The sequence below is a fragment of the Labrus bergylta genome, chromosome 7, assembly GCF_963930695.1.
Source record: "Labrus bergylta chromosome 7, fLabBer1.1, whole genome shotgun sequence".
Classification (NCBI taxonomy): domain Eukaryota; kingdom Metazoa; phylum Chordata; class Actinopteri; order Labriformes; family Labridae; genus Labrus; species Labrus bergylta.
The window spans coordinates 13,723,224-13,748,856 of NC_089201.1; the positions used below are offsets into that span (position 1 = coordinate 13,723,224).

The 25,633-nt window shown below is 41.3% G+C and overlaps 1 protein-coding gene across 1 annotated transcript; it reads left to right on the forward strand.

The window, feature by feature from the left end:
- Window positions 1-1,103: 1,103 nt before the first annotated feature.
- Window positions 1,104-23,166, forward strand: tdrd12 (tudor domain containing 12). The gene is made up of 35 exons (XM_065956630.1): window positions 1,104-1,140; window positions 1,470-1,525; window positions 3,065-3,229; window positions 3,627-3,763; window positions 4,011-4,130; window positions 4,308-4,363; window positions 5,059-5,144; window positions 5,406-5,598; window positions 5,752-5,816; window positions 5,900-6,012; window positions 6,109-6,174; window positions 6,280-6,331; window positions 7,271-7,381; window positions 11,188-11,270; window positions 11,359-11,415; window positions 11,587-11,655; window positions 12,666-12,726; window positions 13,545-13,652; window positions 15,059-15,244; window positions 15,430-15,583; window positions 15,706-15,833; window positions 16,621-16,812; window positions 16,986-17,114; window positions 17,814-17,931; window positions 18,262-18,401; window positions 18,544-18,773; window positions 19,082-19,163; window positions 19,440-19,621; window positions 19,869-20,076; window positions 20,253-20,345; window positions 20,828-21,000; window positions 21,101-21,412; window positions 21,521-21,579; window positions 21,666-21,747; window positions 22,146-23,166. Exons 1-35 carry the CDS (start codon window positions 1,104-1,106, stop codon window positions 22,396-22,398), a joined length of 4,356 nt encoding a protein of 1,451 aa, XP_065812702.1. The 3' UTR covers window positions 22,399-23,166.
- Window positions 23,167-25,633: the final 2,467 nt, after the last annotated feature.

A 25,633-nucleotide genomic window follows, 5' to 3' on the forward strand; every position in this document is an offset into this window, starting at 1 on the left:
TGTTACGCATAGACAGCGGACGCCTTTTTGTCGCCCCCTGTAGGATCGGCGGTAAAGCACATAGTCAACAAATCACTCTCCAGCTCTCCAGACGACTTTTTAAAACGTACATAAAACATTAATATTAAAGTCTTTGCATATTACTTAGGCCTATATAAAAATGGGCAATAAGTCACTATAAGACGGTGGCCCTAATGGTCAAATTCAAAAACAGTTAATGGTTGCAAAAATACATTTTACCATCCGCCAAAATGAAAAAATATTTCATGAACCATAAATACATAAAAACAAATTTCATTTCTTTCTAGAAACATCTTAAACATTTCACTGACTGCCAAATAACCCATTAAACTTTTGCAAAAATGTTTACATTGAAATATAAAATATTTATTGCATACGTTTTCATTTGCCAAAGGTGAAATATTTTTGCATTTTGAAATATTTTAAGCAGAAGGTGAAATATAATATCTAATGGTTGGTTTGCGTGCCAAATGTACAGAGGCCACTGTCCTCGAATTGGGTGGCTTGGGATCTAGTCGCTGACTTCCCACACTGTCCTGTCTCTCAAATAAAGGCCCAAAAAAAGAAAGACAAAAAAGAAGGCAAAATATTTTTCATTTAGTGAAATGTTTTTCACAGAGGTCGACATATTTTTTTTGCAGGTGAAATATTTTTGCAACTAATAAAATATTTTTTTGCTTAAATTAAATTTTCCAGAAGGTGAAAATAATTTGCAGAAGGTAAAATATTTTTTGCAATTAATAAAATATTTCTTTTGCACAATTAAAAAAAAAATGTCACAGCAGAAATATTTGTAGGCGATATTTCTTTCGGCAAATAAAATAAATAAATAAATGAAGAACCAATACAATAACCATCATGACCACCAGGTGAATTTGAAAGTCATTCTGCGACCGTAAACATCCCTGTAACTTGTGAAAATCACGCGTGTGTTTTTGTTTCATTTTTTGTTGTGAGTACAATATTTTCAGTCTTATGTGAATATTTTGGTTGTATATGATGTTGCGCTCTTGTCTAAAGTTATCTCTGTCTGTCTGTCTGTCTATCTATCTATCTGTCGCTATCTATCTATCTATAGCTCCATGGCGATCTCAATCGTCTCCATAGCGACCGCTATCGGTCAGAAAAGGAAGTACACCACCTTTTCCAATGCACCAACCGCTGCCGGCCACATTATCGGAAACAAATAGGAAGGTTTAACAGGTAAAACAAGACTTAAATAAAACAAATGTATTACACAAACATTTCATACATTCACATGCAAAGCCCCGTTCATCCGGGTACTTTTTTAATTACATTTGTAGGCGAGTTAAAGCTAGTTTATCTTGACGCCGGTTGGCTAGCTAACAGCTTCTTCACCTTCACGTTGGTTCGTTATTTATACGTTGGTATTTGAAGCTGTAAATCAATAATTTAAGTCGTGTTTTCTGTTTCTTGTGTTGTTTTAGTGCCGCTGTGTTTGTCGACGAGCTCGTACACGATGCTGAAAATATTAATTTTGAAGGTAAGTGAGCTTTTCACCGACTAATCACCAAAGTTCGCTAAATGTTGTAATGACAGTGAGCGCCATGTTGAAGAAGATTGATGAGGATTAAACTTTATGTGAAGATTGATGAGGATTAAACTTCATGTGAAGATTTATGAGGATTAAACTTTATGTGAAGATTGATGAGGATTAAACTTTATGTGAAGATTTATGAGGATTAAACTTTATGTGAAGATTTATGAGGATTAAACTTTATGTGAAGATTGATGAGGATTAAACTTTATGTGAAGATTTATGAGGATTAAACTTTATGTGAAGGTTGATGAGGATTAGATGAGGATTAAACTTTATGTGAAGGTTGATGAGGATTCAACTTTATGTGAAGGTTGATGAGGATTCAACTTAATGTGAAGGTTGATGAGGATTCAACTTTATGTGAAGGTTGATGAGGATTAAACTTCATGTGAAGGTTGATGAGGATTAAACTTTATGTGAAGATTTATGCGGATTAAACTTTATGTGAAGATTGATGAGGATTAAACTTTATGTGAAAATTTATGAGGATTAAACTTCATGTGAAGGTTGATGAGGATTAAACTTCATGTTAAGGTTGATGAGGATTAAACTTTATGTGAAGGTTGATGAGGATTAAAGTTAATGTGAAGATTTATGCGGATTAAACTTTATGTGAAGATTGATGAGGATTAAACTTTATGTGAAGATTTATGAGGATTAAACTTCATGTGAAGGTTGATGAGGATTAAACTTCATGTTAAGGTTGATGAGGATTAAACTTTATGTGAAGGTTGATGAGGATTAAAGTTAATGTGAAGATTGATGAGGATTAAACTTAATGTGAAGATTGATGAGGATTAAACTTTATGTGAAGGTTGATGAGGATTAAAGTTAATGTGAAGATTGATGAGGATTAAACTTTATGTGAAGGTTGATGAGGATTAAAGTTAATGTGAAGATTGATGAGGATTAAACTTCAGCAAACACCTGATTTATGTGGATCCCTACAATTGTGACTAGATCTAGACAGATTAGGGATGTTACATTCACTCGGTTCACAATACATTTATTGTTCTGTCACAAAGCTTGAGGGTGATTTCCAGTTAAAGGTGACATATTATGATAAATCCACTTCTTCAGTGTTTTTGAACATGTATTTGGGTAACCTGAGTGTCTACGGACCCACAAAATGTGAAATAAACCCATCCAGTCCTTTGTTTGTGGTCTGCATAAGTCATACAACACAGAGAAAAATGATCCATTTCAAATGTGCTCTCCTTGTGATGTCACAGTGGTGATTCTGGTAAAAAAAAAATCAGAAATTCATAAAGTAATTCAGAGAAGCCTGTTTTGGTTCATAATATGACATCTTAATTCAGCTGTATTCAAAGTGAGAGCCTTCACACTACACGTCCAGGCTTTCCACTTCATGCCACTGATGTAAAAAGGTTCAAATGGAACAAAACAAGGATAGTAGAGCTGGAAATCGTGTGAACTAGAGAGTGGATCAGTGAAATTCGACATTTCTTCTGGGCTCTGCAGGTTGACAACCCGTCCTGTCTCTGGGGTCGGGTTGTCCGGGGTCTGGGTGGAGACGCAGAGACGGCAGTACAGTACGACAGGCTGCTTGCTCAGATGAACCTCTTCTACCACGATGTCACTCAGGACCTGCGCAAGCTAAAGCCCACATCGTTAGAAGAGGGACAGGTAATGCAGCACCTGCAAGGTTTACGCTCCTGAGTGAGGCGGGGGGGAGGGGCGTTGTTTGACACCTTATTGGACTTGATGTGAATTTGATGTCTTAGTAAGGTGATGGGGCTAAAGCAGTGATATGATATTCTTTTCTACATTGATCAGAATTCATGTTTTTTCACAGTATTAACATCTTTTTTTCATGAGAAGAAACCAGGCGGTTCATGAGTAAGATGCTAGATTAAGGTTTTTTTTATAATGCCCCGTCTTACATTTTTAAATTGTATTCTTATTTTTTTCCCACATTCATTGGCTGAGTTGGTTCTGGAACATAAGCAGCTTTTGGGTTATGTTTTCAGGAGCCGAATTACGAACAGAGATAACGTCCTCTATGTGCTGTATTTCCTCTCAGGTGTGTGTGGTGTACTGGTCGGTGATGAAGTCGTGGTGTCGGGCTGTGGTGGAGTCCATCATTATGGGCTCAGTGTCCTGTCAGGCTCGCTGCCTCCTGGTCGACCATGGAGAACGACTCGTTGTGTCGTCAGATCAGTAAGTCCAGGTCCAGTCCACCCCTCCTCTTCACTTAACCACCGCCATTTGAATAAATCATCCACACACAATGTTTTCAGAGGACGTTTTTGTTTTCTGACTTGTCTTAAAGAGTGTGTTAAAAGGGTTGTGAACATGTGGGGGAACAAAATGAAACCTAAAAAACCCCACAAGGTCACATAAAGAGTCTTTATGTGGTAGATAATCATGGACTGTCTTCCATTGTGTTTCTGTGCTGTTTAAACAGGATCAGAGTTGCTGTGCAGAACTTTCTCCAGCTGCCTTTCTGGGTGAGAAGGTTTCACCTGGCAGGACTCAAACCGGCGACCCTGAGAGTGTCCGTCTTTGAGGAGATGGCAGAGCTCATGTAAGACCCGCTTCATGTTTACCTCAGAACTGCTGATGGATTTGTGAAATATCCATGAAAATAAATGAAGTAGTTCTTAAGTTGTGATGCAAACACATCCTTTCTTGATTTTCTTCGACCCACTTTATCTCTGTGTTGTGAAGTGAACAGTTTATTCTTCATTTCTTTCCTCTGCAGTTCATCCTCTCAGTGGGACAGCTCCGCCACGCTCTACCTGCATAACCTGCTGCAAGGTGAGCAACGTCTAGTGTTCTCCTTTATTTCTGTCCATTTCATCTCATCAAGGAAACATTTAATGCGCTTTTAGCTAGTATACATCAACCATCGACTATGGCAGCTGTTTTCTATATGTCTATCAGTTTTCATGTTCACCTGGAGGTCTGTCCTGGTGAAAGAATTTCTCCTGCAGTGATTAAGGGCAGCAAAGTAAGCCTATGTTGTATAGGAACACACATGTAATAGTGTCTTGTTAAGCCAGTTGTGCTAGTCTAGCCCATAGGCGAGGTATTCATCCTAAAGATAACGCTAAAGTTAGGGGCATGGTTCTCTACATATCTCTTGCAGAGGCCCGACTTGATCATATCAATATCGCGACAACATGCTATCAGGCATTGCTGTTTTTTTTCCATTTTCCAGTGACAACAACATGATTCACGTTCAACAAAGATTCTGAGATCAATAAGATATAAAAATATTTAACTTTGCTCAGCCTTTCCCCTCCAATCTGCATTAACTGCAGGTTATGGACTTTTTTTATTAAGTACAAAGTGATGAAACTTTCTGATATGTTGTGAAAATGGGCACAAAAAGCTGATTTTAAAAGAGGATTTTATTACTTCCCCCACCAAACTGTTTAACAGTGAGAGTGATATTTAACCAGGCCTAAAACCTCGATTTTCCTTTTTCTATCATCTCTTGTCTCCACCAGCGTCGACTCGGACGGAGGCTGTGCTGCTTGAGTCGGAATCAGACTCCACCTCCATCCAGCTCTACCTCACTGTAGGGAACGTCAAGGTGAACTTTTATTCCATCACGCTCATTAAGAACGAGTTCAAATGCAGACATTGATCGTTTGTTGACGACATTGCGACATGACACATTTTTATCTTAACGTTATCAACATGACGAACGATGAACATTTATTTATACTTTTTTTTGACAGTTCTTATAAATTGTTTTGTCTATCTTCAGTCACACTTCTCTGTACAGTTTGCTGTCGGAGCTCGGGGTTTTAAACAACAGTTAACCACAAACAAGACATTGTCAATGTTTCAGATCTGTGTAAACGACGACCTGGTGGTCAAGAAGTTTGCGTTTTACATCAGAGAGTCAGCCGATGGCGGCCAACTGGATGAGGTGGACCAATGCCCTGTCATGTTGTCGTCCAGCATTTTAAAGCAGCTCAGCCCTTCAAGGACTCTGTGCACAGCTGCAAACATGCCGACAGCACAAACACAACCACCTCCTGGTAAACGCACAGATAGCCACATGTTTCAACACATGCATGGACAGCACAGAGGGCGGGGCTCGTTATGACCATACCTGGTTGGCAAAGGGTTTCACTTGGGAAAATGAGAAATGTGACTCTGATTTGGGGGCTCTCATCTGGTTTATTCCTCAGTGATGTCACAAGGTCTGGCTGCAGGCGGAGCAGTTGATTGGCAGACGGCTCCCTTTTCACTTCAGGTCAGCAGCTCTCTCGCTGTGTCAGTGTATGTTCTGAAGTAAATTTTAACACATCCTCACCTCAGACCTCTCTGCTGCTTTAGAGACAATATGATCTGACCTGTGAGGACGGCTGCCGGACAAGTGCCACAGATGAACAACTTTCTTCAAGTAGCCAATCAAAGAACGGCTTGGACGCTGCTGCTGCTGCAGAGAGGTGAGCGCTGCCAGGTTTTAAAAAGCTGGAGACTCTTTATCGTGTATATATTTTTATTGTATCTTATGAAGTTCACTGAGCTGCTCTCATGTTTAGTGATTCATCAGTGGAGACAGACTCGTCTCTGGCTGCAGCTCTGACAAAAAACCTCAGCCTGTTCAGGTGAGTGATGACATCAATCAACGCAGTAAATGTCTGAAACACATTTAATGTTTTTAATATGACTGATACTGACTCAGTCATTGGCTCGTTCTCTTTGACCCAAAGGTTTCTGAAGTTTTTGAATCCTGGCAGCAGCTCTCAGCAAGCGGCTCCCGCTGTGAGTACAATCATTCATGCTTTTATATCTTCAAGATTAGACTATTGTAACCATATTTTAACAGGTGTAAACCAAAAATTAATCAGCCGTCTCCAAATCGTGCAAAATTCAGCCACGAGACTTTAACAAAAACGAAGAGAGAACATATCACTCCTGTTTTAATGACCTTACACTGGCTACCCATTTCTTTTAGGATTGATTTTAAAGTTTTACTTCTTACTTTTAAAGCACTTCACGGTCTGGCCCCAGAATATATTTCTGAACTACTGTCCCCTTACCAGCCAGTGCGTAACCTGAGATCCTCAGGTATCCGCAGGAACCTCCTTACTGTTCACACCTCAAACTTGAAAACTAAAGGAGATCGAGCATTTGTAGCTCGGGCTCCTCGGCTGTGGAATGACATGCCTGAGGATCTCAGACTAGCTACATCAGTATCTTCTTTTAAATCACTTTTAAAAACACATTTTTATCGTAAGGCCTTCTTATAATCCTTGTTTCATCCAGGATGTTTTTCTTTGTCTCGGTTGTTTCCCTTTTTCTCTGTTAATTGGATGATTCCTGCACTGTTGTTTTATTTTTCATGCTTTTAATAGGATTTTATTGTTGTGCATTTGACTGTTGGGATTTTTTCTTTTTTTCTGTAAAGCACTTTGTGATGTTGGTTTTGCTTTATAAATAAACTTGATTATTATTATTATTATTATTGTTGTTACATGTTAGAGCCCAGGGAGAGTTTGTCAAGCTAAAGGCATTCATCAGGAGTGATAATGCTGAAGTGCTGTTGTCACATTGTCTTAACACATGATTGTTGGACACACTCACTAAGCCTCAGTTCATACCCTCTGTGATCTGTTCACATTTATGTGTCTGTTTTAAAACATTTTATGCATTCCTGAAGAATTAATTCACAACCAAAACCTTTATTTTCACGTTTTCCAGGTGAGTCAGCAGGAGGAGCTCACAGACTGTCAACCTGAAGAGACCGCTTCAGCCACCATCACCTGCACAGGACTCGATGGACACGCTTCCACTACAACAACACAGTTAGTGTAATAAAGCTCTCTCTTCTTTCTCTGAGGTCACTGACATGTTCAGGAGTAGCTTTGTTTAAAATTTAAATTTGGTTATGAATGAGAGGTTTTTTCCAGTTGCATTGTTTGTATTAATGACGAATCTGCAGACTCATGCTGACTCGATTGTGGGATACAGTTGATTTATTTTTTTCCTCCTTGTGCGTACTTGTAATTTGTCAATTTCCAGTTTTCATTAAAAGCCAAGCATATTTCCAGCTTGAGGAAAAACGTTTCTGGGGTCAAACAGCAGTAGCCAACAGTCACCTTCTAGAGGTGGGGGAATAAATCGATACAGTATAATGTCACGATATTTTGTGTGCCGATATTATATCGTCTCATGGCCACCAAGTATCAATATTTTATGTTATTATCATAATTTAATTTTTTGTATTATTGCAAGACAACAGTAAATACACTAATGATACAACACGAGACAATTACAGTGAGCACGGGCCAGAAAAGGGGTATATTCATGTTTTGACTCTGATTCATGACTCTGAGGGGTATGACAATTTTTAGAAAAAAAATCATGTTCAAGTTGGATTAGACTGAAATACCAACGGTTCAGATTGTGAAGTTGATGCAGCCTTTTACAGGGTTTTAGTTTGATCACAGTGTTGGTCGGTCTGTGGGCTCGACTCTCAGAAATAAAAAGACTGAAGTGAGATGAATAGACTGAGCATTTTTTCTTATGTGACGAAACAGTTCTTGATTTAGTTTAGTTTTGTGGACAAAATATGTACCGTAAAATCCGGAATATAAATTGCACCGGTATACAAGACGCACCCTGTTTTGAAGGTCTCTTAGAGAAATTTTTTTTTTTAAACTGTTTTCCTGCGTGACGATTTTCATTTACATTGTGTTCAGCGATGTCTACAAGGTGCAGTTTCTGTGCAGCTGTGTCGCTCTTTTAGTTCCCTCTGTTTTCACGTTCGGGAGTTTGCGCTCCTACTAGCTACAGTACAGTAGTTGAGCTCTCAGCGTGCTGCAGGGAAAGTTGTGAGGCACAGACTCCTAGCTTGCGAGTCGAGCTGCCCGACTCCGCTCGTCACTCTTTAACTTTAATAGAGGACTCTTTCAATCAAAAGAACACTTCAAAAGGTTTATTTACGGAACAATATACCACTGTTTCTGTAAATGCATGATTATGACCTCGTGATGAAGAAAAGATGTGGAAAAAGTCACGCAGCCAGCCTGGTCTGTGTTGCTGTCTTTCCCAGCGCAGCGTGCACTCAGCTTTCAATACACGGGGAATGGGGATGGGTTTTTCATCACATCAGGTTGCAGTGATAGGGGCTGCTGCACCCGCTGTAATGACGGCGCGTGTTTTCAGTATTTTATACTGAAACACTGTCGCACCGGTGTATAAGACGCAGCCAACTTTTAAGATGAAAAAATAGGTCTTAAAAGTGCGTCTTATACACTGGATTTTACTTAAACAAAGTTAAATCACAATATATTGTATTGCGATTCTCAGCATATCGCAAAATGTTTAAATCACATTAATATCGTATCGTGGGGCCTCTGGTGATTCCCTCCCCTATCACCTTCTTGGTTATTACAAACAACATATTTAGCCCGTGAAGGCGTGAAATCCGTACACAAAGCACTCGCACCCAGCTTATATCACAATGCAAATACACCAGTAATCACAAACAACTGCTCTCTTAATATTATAACTGAATTTATTTAAACAAAGCAACATCAATCCAAAATCAATGAACTTAATCAAACAAATAACTATTACAAACTAATCTAAGCAAACAAACATAATCAAGCAAGGCTTGTGGAAGAGGAGTAAGAGTGTAGATCTGTGTGTGCAGGGTCCGAAATTAACACCCGCCAAGCGCCAAATGCAGGTAGATTTTCCGTTTGGCGAGTACTTTTCAGAGGGCTCTCCGCCACAGGGCGGGTAAATGTTTTATCAAAAAGTCATAAAAACTATGCTATAAGTATTCATCGCGTTTGATGTAGCCTAGCTGCAGCTACTTTTCCCTGCTCCTCTCTCTGCTGTCATGACTGTCTGTGAGCATCACGGGGCACGCTGAGACACACCAACAAAAGCATTTACCTAACGAGCATGTCGTTGGACTGTGGGAGGAAGCCGAAGTACAGGGAGAGAACCCACACATGCACGGAGAGAACATGCAAACTCCACACAGAGAGGCTCCTGTCAGATGGGGATTCAAACCAGGAACCTACCACCCTCCCTACTCAGTAAATCACTTAAAACTGAACACACACACATGAAACACATAATTATCATACAGCATGAAACATCCTCAGTGTGCGTCCAGGATAAACTCTTCAGATACATCTTTGATCCATGGAGAAATATGGAATATGACTTTAGTCATTCCCAGGTCTGAATAACTGGAAACCAGAGCATGTTCTCTTCTTTTAGATTGTTTATCTTATTCTGAAAATAAACAATCTCATATAGCAAGTCACCAAATAGTCGAGAGTCTGTTACTGCCGTGTCGTGACGTATTTTGGACAAAGCTTTTTAATTGGTCGAAAAAGAGTGAACGCCTCTGAGTGCAGGATGAGCCATCAGACACATGAAACATTTTACAGGGAGAGAAAATAAAGTTATTATGATGATTAATTAAAATATATTTGTCAGATAAATGAATATTTAACAGGAACGCTGGATTAAAACCTGGAACATGCTTTTTTCATTTCATGGGACCTTTAATCATTGATCTAGTTATCATGACTGCCGTCATCATTTTCAAGGACACAGGCTGTTTTCGAAACCGCTGACTACATACTACTATATAAATCAGTATGCAGTATATACTGTGTACTGCATACTGATTTCAACAATAGTATGTAGTATGACTGCCAGTCGTCGGTTATTTTGCAGTATGCTTGGCACGGTTAAACTGGTTTCTGGTCCTGGAATGCGGAAATAAACAACAGCTCATCTGGAGGTAATTAACATAATTAAAATAAAACTACTACTAAGTCTACAATCTCTCATATATTCTGTCATTTATACACAATGCCCTTCAGGTTTAACTTTTACTCAGTTGTGAATAATATGTAGTAATAGAGCAAGCCAAGGACCCTGTAATTGCAACTGCTTGTCCAGTCTACAAATCAGGAAAATCCGAGGTGGTAAGACATATAATATATGAACATTTCATATTTGTTATTGGTTCATAATATGGCAAGATATTCAGTCACCGCCACCGCCGAGTTCAAACAGCTGCGCTCCGGCATTTTGATCTCTGACCTGGCACTTTGCATTGTGGGAAACAATACACGAGGTAGACTGGTCCGATGCATACTGTACATTTTTCCCGAATCAGTATGACATCCTGGTATTTTTGGCATACAGCGGATCTCGCAGTTGTTCGCAAACTGCATACTGCATTTTGACCAAATCAGTATGTACTAGTAGTATAGTGTACATATGCGGTTTCGAAAACAGCCACAGTGAATAAAAGCTGCACACCTTCTGCTGATTTTCAGAAGAGACTTAAAATAAACACGTTAGGGCAGAGTCAGATGGTCAACGTGGAAAACCTTTAGGACAAACTCTAAGACAGGTCTAAAAGGTGCTGGGGATTAAAAACCTTAAGATCAGGACAATTTACATTTCTTTAAAACACAAACAAAGACGTGACTCCAGTCCAAATGAGGCCTTACTTCCTTAATGAATGAACTGTCACTTACTTATTTACCAGGGCCAGGTAGCAGTAGACCTTCACTCTTAATACCAAACTTGCTGTCACACTGTTCTGAACTGTTTCCCTTGAATGTTTCGTCCCACAGGTTGAACCCTTCATACGACAGAGAGGTGGTGACACAGCACGAGGAGGCGTCATTTCTCAGTGTGAGGTGAGGAAGCTAGAGCGGTAATAATACACACTGTAATGACTGAGCTGATTGTGTTGATGTGAAGTAAATCAAACATTTACATTGGCTTTATTTGTTATTTGTCAGTAGACAAAGAGGAGCTGGAGGTTTTCATGAGATCCGTCAGATTGAAGAGGAAACAAGGTAGAGTAAAATGTTCCGCTTGTAGCCTTCTCTGCGAACTTCAAACCACAATCTGTGACAGCATGACCACAACACAGTGTGATTAACATGTTAAAAAGGGAACGAGACACATTCCTTTTAATGTGAAATGTTCATCCTGTTAGCCTGAAGTGATGTCTCCTCTCTGTTCAGGAGAACATCTGTAGAGTCTGAAGCAGCAGACAAGACGTGGAGGAGTGAAGAAGACCGGGTCTGTTCACGGTGAGCTTCCAGTCAGAGAAAACGTTCACATCTGTTGGTTTGTCAGGATGACACAATGCTCACACTAAGGCCCCGTGTCCACCTTGAGTATTTTTATGGGCAGAAAAGCACTGGCTGTGCCCTCAGGAGCTCTTGCATGAAGTGTTTGTGCGCTGAGAAGAAAAGCGCTGTGAGTCCGTCCTGTCTCTATGACAACAGTCTGTTGACAACGGCCACTGTATGACCAACACTGCTCCGTTACTTTTTATGTTTTTTATTTGAGATGGTTTACTCCAGCAAACTCAGATCAAAGAGGATGTGGGTATAAGACAATAAAGATATAGATTGATCAACTTTATTGATCCCCCATGGGGGAAATGTTTTTGTTACAACAGCTCCAGAAACAGGAATATAATTATCAAAAATAACAAAAAGTAAAAAATCAAACATATGTACATCAGTTAAATAAAGGGAGAAAAAATACAATAATAGAATAATACTAGGTATGTAAGAATAGACAATCTGTAGGCGGCAGAACTACAGAGAATATCATACATTTGGAAAAAAGCTTCGCTGACGCCAACAGCGCTGTGTTTTTTATCTGGACGGCCGCTTTCTGCTGCAAACACTCTTCTCATTGAAAACATAACCTTGGGTTAAACACTTAAACCAAAGTTGCTCCCACTGCTTCGTCAGCGGCGTGTGAATGCAGCCTCAACCATCAGTGTGTAAATGTGTCGGTGTGACAAAGAGCTGTGAGTAGTCTGAAGACTAGAAAATACATATACAAGCTGAAGTCCATTTACCATTGAAGTCCATATGTGTGTTTTTCTCAAGTCTTTATCGGGCTGAATGCTGGCCTTAAACAAAATGACTATTTTTAAAGACCACTCCAGTCCCTGACTAAAATAATGTGAGTTTTCCTGTGGTGGCTGAAAGCTGCTTATTTTTTTTTTCTGCTTCACGTTTTGTTAGTGTGTTTTTTATCTTTTGTATTGAAGCCATATTGTGTTCTGTTGTGTCCCTGCAAGCCTTCTGGAATGGTTGAACCCGGAGCCCCTGAACTCTGATCCAGACGCTGAAGACAAAGAGGTATCTTCTCACATTATTAGTGCTTTCACACCTCCACACTCCTGAAGTTTTCAGGGTGAGCTGCATGTGTGACACAAACAGACACATGTTTCTCTCTTCGCCCGGAGTTTCTCCTCCAGCCTCCTCGTATTTATTCTGCAGAAAGTCAGAGTGAGCTGATGTGAGAACACAGCAGGATATAATCAGGAGAATTCACCTGGAGCGAGTGGGAGGGGGTGGTGACGTTTATTCCCTGTGATCGCTGCACGACCATAAACTGTCTGCACGCCACCTCTACCATCTCCGTGCTCTAATGAACCTGCTGCATTATGTTTCCTGTTCTCCAGTATGTTCTTCTCCACTCTTTTGTTCAGATTGAGATTCTGTTCAAATACACGTAGCATTGATGTAAAGACAAATATTTAAGTTATGGCATTGTATACCGGCCTCTGTGGCCTCCTCCGCTCAGAGACCCCCCTCCCCCCGTCCTACAGGAATAGTCTGCCGCTGTTAGCTTCATGTGTGAACAACCAGATCAGGAGGATTTCTGGGGCATTCCTAAAATTCTCTTGAAATGTTCAGGAGTGCATGTGTGAAAACGGCTCAAACCTCGGTGTTGCCGGAGCTTCTGCTCTGACTGGATCTACAAAATGTTGGTGTCCATGGTTAAAGCAGACAGGACTGTTTGATCTCTGTTATGTTAGCTGCCTCCTGATACATGTCAGTTTATTGATGATGACATAGAAACACGTATTATGTAGCTTATATTTTCTGTGCTAAGTACCAGTTCTTCTTTTACTCATAAGTTATAATCTCTCGTGTTGCCTCACTGTTCTCAGGTTGTCCACTTTGATCCCAGGAGGAGTGGGATTCTGGTGCACTCCGCCCTCCCAGTGGAGCCCTGCTCCTGCCTGGATGATGCCCCCGTCACAGACACTCTCCGCCGGGTAAACAAGGATGTGTTCAGGGATGGAGCTATCGACACGTCCCTTCAATTATAATGACTTACCTTAAATAATGGAGAACAGGAGACTAAGTAACAAGCAGACCAGTGTCACACTAAATATTATTTATATGTTTAATATCTACTTAGTTACACTAACAAGCTGTTATCACAAATATCTTATTATTTCTTCAAAATGTCTGTTTGGAGTTTTTTACCTCGGGTGGAATTTTTTTTTTATTTTGTTCTGAAAACAATGTGAGAGGAGATTTTGGACTGTGATGATGTTTCTGTTCGGATTCTTTTCCTCTCGCTTTTTATATCTCAGGGCCGAGTTTATTAACCTGCACTTCTCAAATAGAAGTCACAAAAAGCTTGTTTTAATCAAGTGATTTACTGAAACAGACTGAAATTTAAACATAAATGATAGAGGCAGTATGGCTCTGGGTCTCGTGTGAATTTGATTTGTGGAAAGTCGTGTCTGGTAGTGTCTTCCAGCAATTCCAAATCAGTGATATTGTCTACGTTCTCTGTTAGCTGCTCTACTCCTTGTAAGCAGGTCAATCTGTTTTTCCAGGTAAACAAAGGCATGCCTGGTTGACGCTAGCAGTAATAATTTCAAGGTTAAGTGATTCCCTGTCAGTTTTTTTTAGTGCGGCAGTAGCTCAGTCTGTAGGAACTTGGTTGGGAACCGGAGGGTCGTTGGTTCAAGTCACAGTACGGTATGGAGCAAAGTATGGAAGTATGCTGGCTGACGAGGTGCCAGCCCGAACCCCAACAGCTGTAGCGTGTTCCCTGTGAAGCAACCCCCTCACTCTGACATCTCTCCACTAATGCATGTCCACAGGTCCTGTTTGTGCATGTGTGTATTTCAGGCCTGTGTGTGAGTAGCATGTCTCTCAATAACAGAGTTTAAACCAGAATTTCCCCTCGTGGATGAATAAAGTATCTACAATTAAACCACAACAAACAAAGGAACCTGCTGGTGCAATGGCATACTCTCGTTAAACATGGAGCCTGTACAAACATGATCAACAATAAGAGTCTTCTTATGTAGTCATAGCATCTTTCAAAATGTGGCTGAGTGTAATGTTTTGCTTTCAGCCCAGTCATGCCAAAGTAAGAAAGTTGTTCATTTCAAAGTTAGATGCCACCACTGATTGGTTTCCTTCAGATTCTCCTCCAGACCGGAGCTCAGACAGTTACAGGTGTCAGTCAGACTACAGAGTGATGGAGGGAGATCTTTTGTGGGTGGTAAAACAATCAGTGACCCTCCTCTGATCACCCGTGTCTGACACAGATTTTTTTTTACTTGTTGTAAATTTTGTATCAGGGGAAGATGTGTGTTCACTCTAAGACAAAGCTACATGTTCACGCTGCAGACTCACACAGCGATCGATCTGCCTGCAGGTGTTGCAGAGGAAACAGTACAACAGTCTGTCTCCAGCTGACCGTTACAGCTGGCCAGCTGTGGCTCGAGGATGCAACACAGTCATCGTCTCCCCCAACGCCGACCAGCCTCTCAGCTACCTCGCCCCGCTCCTCACCCACATCCTGCTCAACTCCATCTTTACCTCCCTCACCTCCAGCGCAGGGGTGAGTCCAATGACATCCAACAAGTGGCCATTTTAAGGTTGCATCATCAGGATCTTAGTATAATTTTTTGCAAATGCTCCAGTAAATTGATTCAGCCAATAACTTTGTTCTTGTAAGACTTGTGTCAGAGTTCATTTTTATTACCTTTGAACCTATTCTTTATGTGTTGATTTGTTGGTTTCCAGCCCATAGCGGTGTTATTGTGTCCAGGCTGGGAGAAGGTGCAGGCCGTGTACGACCTACTGGATGAGACTAAGGTCGCCCACACCCTCCACCCTTTTGTTGTGCTGCTAGGCATCGGTAAAGATGAAGCAAAGACCATCAGGATCCCAAAAAACTGTGAGCGAAGCACAATCTCAGTCTGCTAGTGGTCAGATTCTAACTTCATTTTAGTGACACTTTTATGATTATTTCAAACTAAGCTCTTCATATGATACCCTAAACATTTATTCTTGTGTCAGGCCTGCTTTTAGTGACCACGCCCTTTAGTCTGGTCCGTATGCTGTCCTGCCACTGCTTCCTGTTCCTGCGTCTGTACCACCTTGTGCTGGACGAAGCCGACCAGCTCTTCACTCTCGCTCCGGAGCAGGTGACAGTCGGCTCATCATTCACTCTAACCAGCAGACATTAACCAGCTCCCTGAAAATAATATCAGGGGGTCGGCAGTGATTTTTGGAAAGCATCAGTCATTGAAACATCGGAGATTGTGTCGTTTTAAAACTCATTATTGACGGTTCCAAAGTACTGAGAATTTTGACGACCTTCATTAAGACTCTGAAAAGCAACAACAATTTGTTTTCAGACGAGTGTAAATAATTCTCAGCCTACAGCGAGGACTGAACAAAAAAATTCCAACATCTGACAACACTCACAACTGACAGTTGATTCCTCCTGTTTGATTATTTGAGATGTTATCGATCTAATGAAGACAGAAAATAAGACAGCTGGAAAACAAAGGTCTGTTTTTGGATGTAAGATCAGGAGATGAGGGATAAGAGGAATAAGTATTTTTTCTATGTCATGTCTTACCTCAGGAGACGCCCCCCCCCCCCCCCCCCTCCTCCCGCGGTGAGGTGCATGTGTGAACAACAGTTCAGGAGAATATCCAGAGCAGTCCTCCTGAAATGATCTAGATCTTTTCAGGACTGCATCTGTGAAAACATCTCTAGAGGGTCAGAAAGTCAGTGCTATACCTCAGGGTTTGATCATGCAGAGCTGTACATCTTAGTGTCACATTTTTAAACTTCATAAGAAAATGGACAGCAGCTCATTCGACTAGGACAGGATTGGGGTCATCTGATCACTTTCTCCTGATGGACAGCCCGATGTTTGCTGTGCAGTAGATGAGTCTACAAATAAAACCCTCTCCTTTTTAGATGGCGACCATCTTGCAGCATTACCAGAAGGTGACCTCCAGCGAGCAGAAGGCTTCCTGTCCCCAGCAGCTCATTGCTGTTGCCAAAAGATGGACCAGTCACATGGAGGGCTTGTTAGCCAATCACATGCCACACCCCTGCATTGTCCTGACTGTCCCAGAGGAGGCTGCTCTGTACGGCAACATTCATCAGGTCCGTCTCATTAAACCACAGAGAATTACAATCTTATTTTTGGCTTGTTACTCACCAAACTTTCTATACCGACTGTAGAGCTAAATACATTTATATATGGGTTAATATGTTGTATCACTTCTGATTAAGTGTATGATCATATTCATTTAAAGGAATGCCTTCTCTCCCTACAGATCATCCTCATGACTCTAGAGAGCAGTAAGATCTCTGTACTGCTCAGTTCGCTGGATTTCAACCCTGATGTCGGACAGAAGACTCTGATTGTAGCCAACTCTGCTCAGGAGGTTGAAAATGTGTTCAAGGTAAAAACAACTAAAACAGTTTTAGATATACTGAATATCTCTGTGCTCTTTATCTTTAAAATCTTTAGAATATAATGATATCATCTGGACAGCTTTGTTAATGTGTACTTGTTATTAATGGGTAGCCTGTATCTCTTTCATTATACCTGTCTTTAGTGTTGTGGTACTCGAAATTGGTCTTGGTACCAAGACTGGTCTTGAGATCACTTTCTGAAGGTCTCGTCTTGGAATTGAAAGCATTTTTATTCGTTATTGTCTCGGTCTCAGACTGGGCGGACTCAGGATTTTAAATCAAGACCACCAATGATGGGCTATTAGTCCACTTCATCACTGTGATTAGAAAGAAATCGCCTCTTAATAAAAAGAACATGTAACTTCAGTTCATTCACAATTTAATTTTTATCCCCCGATTACGACCGCAACCTTCCCGGTGTTACGGTCTAAGTGAGTGATCCATCCCCTGCACACAAGATGATGATGTTTCAGAGATATTTATGCTCTAGGTCTTGTCTTGGCCTCACCTTGCCTTTGTCTTGATCTCTAAATGTCTTGGTCTGGTCTCGGTCTCGGAGCACTCTGGTCTATGTTAGTGTGGTTTTGACTACAACACGACATCTCTATATCATCGAAAGAGGCAAACTGATGAAACCTGACTGAGAAACCAAAGAGGAGTTTATCAGTTTCTTCTCTGATCTCCAGGCCGTGTCCAACAAGTCGGCGTTCTGCCTCATGACCCACGAGGGGTTAACTCACGACTTCGACTTCGTCATCCAGCAGTGGAGGAAAGACATTGGCCCTGGCACTCACCTTATTCTAGGTAAACAGATTCTGAGGACCTTATACAACCTCCAGAACTTTCAATCAGTCAATCTTTGTTTGTAAAACAACAATGCATAATCAAAGTGATCTCAGACTATAAAAAAAAAAAGGTCTAGACTGTAGACATTACTCTGTGTTGTATTATTAACAGAGACGCCACATTTATCCACCATGAGCTAAGCACTTTACAATGTTTAGCAAGTAAAAGTGGCAAGGACAAAACTTAATTAACTGTGAAGACATTCTGATCCATTTACTGAGTTTCCCTCCTGAACGTTGACATCTTTCTGTCTCTTTCATTCCGCTGTGTTCCACATTTAAACTCCAGTGACCACCAACGAGTGCCTGAGGTGTTTCGGCATAAGAGATGCCACTTGTGTGGTGCACTTCAGCTTCCCCACATCTCCTAAAGTTTTCGGCAGCCGACTGTTCTGCATGGCCGAGAACTTTAGGGACCTTTCTGAATGGGTGAGAGCAAAAAGGGTCGTTTGATTCTGGATAAATGATCAATGCATTTGCATTTACTCAATTTTCGTGGGGATATTTTCAGCTAAAAAATGTCCTTGATGTTATTTCTTGTCATCATTTTGATTTCTCTACCTCTTCCAAGGTTCCTTCCCTCGATCAATCAGAGAGCAGCCTGTCTCTCACGAAGTCCGTGCTGCTGATCTCTGAGAGGAACGCCCGTCATGTAGTCGGGGTTCTTCGTTTCCTGATAAGAACGAATGCCCCACTGCCCTCTGAGCTGCTGTCCTTCGCCCAGGGTGTCCACACGGCCCGAGAGGACCAGAAGACCACCAGGCCTCTCTGCAAACACCTCAAGAGCTTCGGAGTGTGCAGGTCAGTTCATGATTAAAATGATTAGTGTCCCAATGTTTTAGAATTACTAACATTGTTTTTTAAAGCTGACGGGAAGGACATTTTGTGCTCAACCTTCAGAACATTATTCTCTCAGACTGAACCAATGAATCACGCTTGTTAACGCGCTGTTACCCAGAGAAGATGAGCTTACTGAGTAAACTTTGTGCATCGTTTTAAAATCTCTGTCTCATGGTTTGAACCTGCGGCTCAGCTTGAGATGATAAAGTTCTCTTCTTTCTTACACATAAAAGACACACATGTGATTCTCTGTGATTGTTGTTTTACAGAGACAGCAGTGTGTGTCCTGACCGTCACAGATTCATCCCCCGCCTGGATCAGTCTGTGCTCCCTGCCTCAGGAGTTATAGAAGTAAGGACGTTCACATCTCTGTCTTTACTTTAGACCTCTCCTTTGGTTATGTGTTATAATGTATTGTGTTGAGCTACATGCAGCAGCAGGACACAACCTTGATCTGTTTGGAAAATACATATTAGTAATACTCAATCAACTCCAATAGAAGTGGCTCCAATGATAAATCCACAAACAACCCGTATTTAAGCTTCACAGTTACACAGTTCCTGCCCTTCATTCATTGTCCACAAGAACCTCTGTCGTTAAAACTTGACCCTGTGTTGTGTCTGGCAGGTTGTGCCGCTCTACATTAAGACAGCATCAGTCTTCTATGGCTGTATCATCAGGAAGGAGGAGGGAGGTTTCCACAGTCTGCTGTCTGAGATGACTGCTTACTACGCCGACAAGAAACCCGGAGCCAAAGAGCTCCTGGAGGGAGAGTTGTACGCTGTAGAGGAGGACGAGGTCTTCTACAGGTGTGATATAAAGAAATATACGTTCACTGGCTGATCCTACTTAAGAAGCCTGCACAGCTCAAAGTCCTTAGAGCTGTCATGCGACTAACCCTTTTAACCGCCTTTCTGTGGGTTCTGATTCAATGTAGTTAGCATGTCACTGTTAGCTTCAGGCTAATTTCTTTGTACATTTTATTGGTGAAATCAGATCTCTCTGTGGTCTAGACCACCACTATTGAATGTGTTATTTACATGTGTCTCCTTGCAGGGTAAAGATCCTGTCTGTCCCCGACAAAGGCGACCGGCTGTTTTTCAGTGTTCTTGCTCGCTTTATTGACGTAGGGAAAGAGGAGGAGGTCAAATCCCATCAGATCCTGCAGCTTCCGGAGCAGTTCCACTCTCTGCCGGGTCAGGCCGTGGAGATCATCCTCTGCCGAGTGAAACCAGTCGACAAAGAGACCGAATGGCACCCAAAGGTTCCATGCCCACCTTCTCACTTTTATACCCAAACACACAAACACATTACCACTTATTCTGTGATGGGTTTTCTGTTAATTGATCCACAGGTACAAAGGATCAGATACATGCTCTTGAGCAGAGTCGGTCCTGTGTTAAGTCTTGTCAGGTGATTGGACATGTTTTTGGCTCACAGGTCACCAGAGCGATCAGCCAGAAGATCCGAGGTCAGCAGCACCGAGCCAGAGCCGTTTTCAGTCTGGGAAACACCATTTTTATTGACCCCATGGTAGGTTTCCACCTGCCAGTCATCTCCTTAATTAAGTATCTGAGTTAATAACAGATCAAATGTGACCGTCCGGACGCACTTCTCATACCTATGTGTTCATCTAGAAGGTTGGCTGCGTCTTTTATACCAGTGTCAAATACTGACGCACGCACCGTCATTACACTGAGTGCAGCCTTCAGCGTCACATAAGTCAACGAGACTCCACTAAACATAAACAGTCATTTGAGTTGCAGGAAGTCACCGGTCCTTTATTTTGTTTGTTTGTGTTATTGATGACTTTTATTTGCATAACAAACAATTACACAAAAAAATTAAAGAGAGTGATGCAAATGCTGTTTTTGGTTAAACTGAATCATCTCACCCATGTTTTTAAAGTCTGCAGAAATGTATCATCTCCTTATATTTTCAAAAATGAGGACCCAGTATTTGGTCGCAGTTGGCTGTAGACAACTAACTGTCCTCTGGGGTTTTTTTTATTCAAGGTGCGTGTGAGTCAGGTGCCAGGAATGAAAACTGTGATCAATGAATACAACGTGCAGTCAGAGATCCTAAAAACTGGGATGGGAGTCAGCAACCCGGAGCACCTGAACCTTCTGAGGGCGCTCTGGCAGAAAAGCAATACTGACAGCTACAAGGAGGCAGGCAACACATCCGGGTGAGCAGGCACTCGATAAGTGGACTGAGTGGTGGGTCCTTGTCAGAATATTTCACCCATCGCCACGCTGATGAATGAAGCAGAGTGGTGTTGTTTTCAGGTCCACAGATGGTCCAGTATCTCTGGAGTTTAGGATCAAAGCTGAGGAGGAAGTTCTGGCTGAAGCGTTCAGAGCAGCTGAGGTCAGCTGGCGCGCTAACCCTCCTCAACTCGACCCATGTGAGCCGCTCGGTCCAGAGTCTCCAGTGATGCCGTCCTTTGTCCCAGCACCGCCAGAACCACAAAAACCAGCAGCAGCAGCAGAACCAAACCCAGTTCCAGTGTGTGATCAGACACCCTTGTTGTCTATCCAAGAAGCTAAAGCACTAAACTCCTACACTCCTGATCTGAAGTCCACTGAGCAGATCATGAGGTTTGTGTCTTCACTAATGAACTCCTATTAGATTAATTTTCCCTTAAAAAGAGGAGGCGGTCTTTACTCTGTCCCCAAAGATTTAGATTTCCATGATTTAATCCACAGGATTGGAGATGGAACAGAACTTTGCCCCCCGACCAGCCAGGCAGCTCACGTCAACCCTGGTGACAACACGATAATATTTCATCTTTAGAATCATCTACACTTCAATAATAAATGCTGATTGTGATATAAATCATTGTGTGTGCAGGAGGGCTTGCAGGTGACAATCAGAGCAGCAGCCAGAAGGTTGTCATCCCCAATAAGACCGACTGTGATGATTCCACTAAAAGGTACAAGATGCATCATTTGGATTAACTAATAAACTTTATTTATCCTTACTATAATGTGAGTCTGTCCGTGGCAACAACAAGCACAGTTAGTGGACATTCTGTCATTGTGGGCACTTCAGAAGATTACAACGCAGTCCTTTCCTCTGGAGCTTTCTAAATTGTGTCTGTACTGATTTATCATTTTAAAACCCAAACATTTAATAAAAGGGCCCGGGTATTAAAATAACAGAATCCCCATCTTTCCTTTAAAAGTCTCTGGTAGATGATTTAGAGTGTACAAGTGGAACTACAGATATTAATGCCTCCGAACAATGCCAACCAAGAAAGACATCAGTATGAAGATTGGTTTTAGAAGTCGCCTTTTAGAAGTGTAAATTCTCACTCTAGTTGTGTTTCAGTTTCCACCCTCAGGTCCGCTGGCACCAAACGTCCGACTCTGTGATTGTAACGGTGAAGCTGATGAACCCGGAGAACCAGAGCTGTGGTTTTCACCCCCAAAGAGTCGTCTACAGGTCTGTGCGGAGCAGGCCACTAATGATTGCTAACTTGCTCCACTTCACATCCAGCATCCAGTGGAGCTTTTTATCTCGAGCACTTTACACCGGGGGGAGCGGGTACATGTTTAGCATGGCGAGCCTTTGTGTGAGTTAAACACACATAAACATGAGCTCACCACAAAGTAATATTAGTTTTTGATCTGCTGGTAACAAATCAAATAACGTAACACTATAAGTTTGACACATAGACTGTATATAAAGATGGACAGCGCGCCTCATCCAAAATACAAAGATGTCTGTGGAGGTTCTCAATCAGTTATTAAAAGTTCAACGACTCCTGCGTTTAGTGTTTGTTACGGCGCTGCTCTTTTATACTTTTTTATTTTGTAATTACGACTCATCTCTAGACAAATTTTGATTTAAACTCAAGTCAGTGTGATGAATATCACAGTAAAACTGGTTTGAGATAAATGTTTCTGATGGGTATTTTGATTTTATAGTTTGGAGTTCCATCTGTTAACATGAAGGAGGCAGAGCTTATACTACAGCCAGTCAGCAGGGGGAGCTCTGAATGTTTGGATTTGGCTTCATTAATATTAAGGCATTACATGGTCCATTTCTTTATACAGCCTGTGTTGTGAAACTGAAAACAAAGGTCCGTCACTTCTCACTTTGAACTACTGTTTAATACCAAAGGTAACATCAAATAACTGTGACATCATCATGTGGCACAAAATGGGAACCAAAACATTTCAGTTAGGTTATAAAATACTTGGAGTTCATCCGTTTTCTGCTGCTGCTGTTCTTCTGCAGTGATCCTTTAAAAGCTAACAGTATCTACAGATGTTTCTGTGATCACTTTGAACTTCTTTTGGACAGGACCCTGAATTCCTCCAAATGCAATAAAATGTTTTGAAACCAATATTTTGTGTCACATGATTTTTATACTGTAGCTTGTTTTTAACAGACGCCATGACCTTTTCTGCGTTACTCTGTTTGCAAACCATCAAAAAAGCACTCAGTCTGCGTGCTTACTTACTCCCAGGGAAAAAACAGAAACCAACATTTCATGTGGTGGATTTGCATTAAAAGGATGAAAGTAATTCATATTCCATAAAGGAAGAAATCAGTGATGTGCCAATCACAGAGCTGACATATAGAGAGAGACAACCAGCCACACTCACATTCACACCTACGGACAATTTAGAGTCAGCAGTTAACCTAACCAGCATGTCTTCAGATTGTGGGAGGAAACCGGAGTACACGGAGAGAACCTACACATGCACGGGGAGAACATGGAAACTCCACACAGAGAGGCTCCTGTCAGACAGGGATTCAAACCAGGAACCTCCTCGCTAACCACTGCACCGTGCTGCCTATTTGTCTAATTTCAAGTAGATAAAGATATCTCTTTACACTTATTATAATCTGTATCACCTGACCCATTGAGGTCAACATCATATTTCAAGATAAATATAAAAAAGTTAATCTGGACGTGTCAGGTGAATTTGATTTATTTAACCTTTATTTAACCAGATAAATAACCCATTGAGATCAGGATCTGAATGTGGCTTTTAATGACATATTTGTAACAAGAAGTTAGATGAACAAACTCCTTGAGGAGATTTGAGATTTCTTTTTGCATTGTGGTTATTTAAAAAATGAAAGTGCAGAGACTTTATTGCTGGAAATCAAAAAAGAGAATACTTTTATTTTGTTCAATCTCCTGATGATTTTTCAGTGATATTAATGGCCGTGGTTTGTTTCATCTCAGTCTCGCCCTGCCTTGGTCTTGGTCTTGGTCTAGACTCAGTCTCAATCCCTAAATGTCTCAGCCTCGGAGCGCTCTGGTCTCAGGTATGTCTTGCTCTTAGTTAGTGTGGTCTTGACTACAACACTAAACATTAGAGAAGATATTTTCCTGATTTCTGACATTTCATGACAATCAAGTGTCTAACCAAACTCCGGTCTGAAAAGATGACTTTTCAGAGTAGTTTGCTCTTCTTAACTTGTAGATGGACCAGACAAAACAGAATTTAGACGTTTTATAAATCTTCAAATCTTCAAAACCGGCGCTCCACAGCTGAAACAGAATGCCATCCGAGAAATCCTGGTACTGATCCTATCTAACAGGTCATCAAACTGGGACCTGGTCATCCTCAAAAACCACCCTTATTACCCTAACCTTACCTTAATTTCTCAATAGTGAGATTTGTTGTCTGTAATGGCGTCACAAACTGCTTTGACTGCTGGCGGGGCAGAACAAGACAAAGACATGTTGACATGCTGGTGTGTGGACCTCAGGCTTGGATTGACTCGACTTCCTGCCTGCAGATCTATGGGAGGTCGTATGTGATGGAAGTGCTGCCGATCTCTGTATGGTAAACCCCAATAATGCTTCTTCATGTTAACTCTCTCTCTCTCTCGCTCGCTCTCTCTCTCTCTCACTCGCTCTCTCTCTCTCTCTCTCTCTCTCTCTCTCTCTCTCTCTCTCTCTCTCGATCGCGTTCAGCGGCAGAGCAAATGGTCGGACCTACAGAGTCAACCTGGAGCTTCAGGCCAACATCGCTGCAGACCTTTGCTGCTGGGAAATGAAGTCCAATGAGCCGGTCCTCAAACTGGTCAAACAACAGAAGGGATTCTGGGAAAAACTCCTGAAGACCAAGGTCAGGAGCAGGTCGACTGTCCATAGAAGATTTTAAAGATGTTACTGACATTATAATCATTAAATATAAACAATAATAATTAAGTCTTTCTGCACGCAGCTCTTTAATATTTACTTCAGGATGTAGCTCTGTTGGGCCTGTTTTATGTTTAAGTGTGTTTAACGGTTTTAAATGTGTCACCTTGTGTTTGAATGACATTAATTTGCACACAGAGGTCAGACATGTTTCTGTCTACTCAGATATTTTGTATTCTTTATTGTTTTCTCTGTATATTTATTTGTTGTCCTTTTTGTTTCAGGATAGTAACATTCTTAGCAGAATTTAAAGAATTGAGCATCAACAAATTAGAAACAAAAATCATTACTGCAAAGCCAAACTGAACTTCACAAGGTTGTTTCTTTGTTTTCCAGAATATCTTCGTGAGTTACAACATGGAGCACTTTGAAGAGGACGAGGACAGGACCCTGAACGGTAAGAACCCCGCTGCTGAACACCAAAAAGAACCCACATAGGGCCTCATTCACCAAAATCGCATTAAGAATTTTGGTAATTTTTTTAAGACTCACTTGGCACACCCTGAAAGATTTTGAAAATGTGAGAGAGCCCACACATGACGACGAATTGACTGACAGATTGAACAGTTCAGTTCTTTTAGTGTGTGGAGAGCAACGAGAGGGCCGACTCAGCACGCCACACACTAACAGATTCATTCACCAACAACTA

What these genes read in the sequence shown, in the direction of transcription:
- tdrd12 (XM_065956630.1), top strand. Translation starts at nt 1,104, where the DNA reads ATGGCGATCTCAATCGTCTCCATAGCGACCGCTATCG. An exon ending in CTCCATAGCGACCGCTATCG is followed by an intron (nt 1,141 to 1,469) that starts GTCAGAAAAGGA and finishes GTGTTGTTTTAG; the next exon opens with TGCCGCTGTGTTTGTCGACG. An exon ending in AGGTTGAAAATGTGTTCAAG is followed by an intron (nt 17,115 to 17,813) that starts GTAAAAACAACT and finishes TCTGATCTCCAG; the next exon opens with GCCGTGTCCAACAAGTCGGC.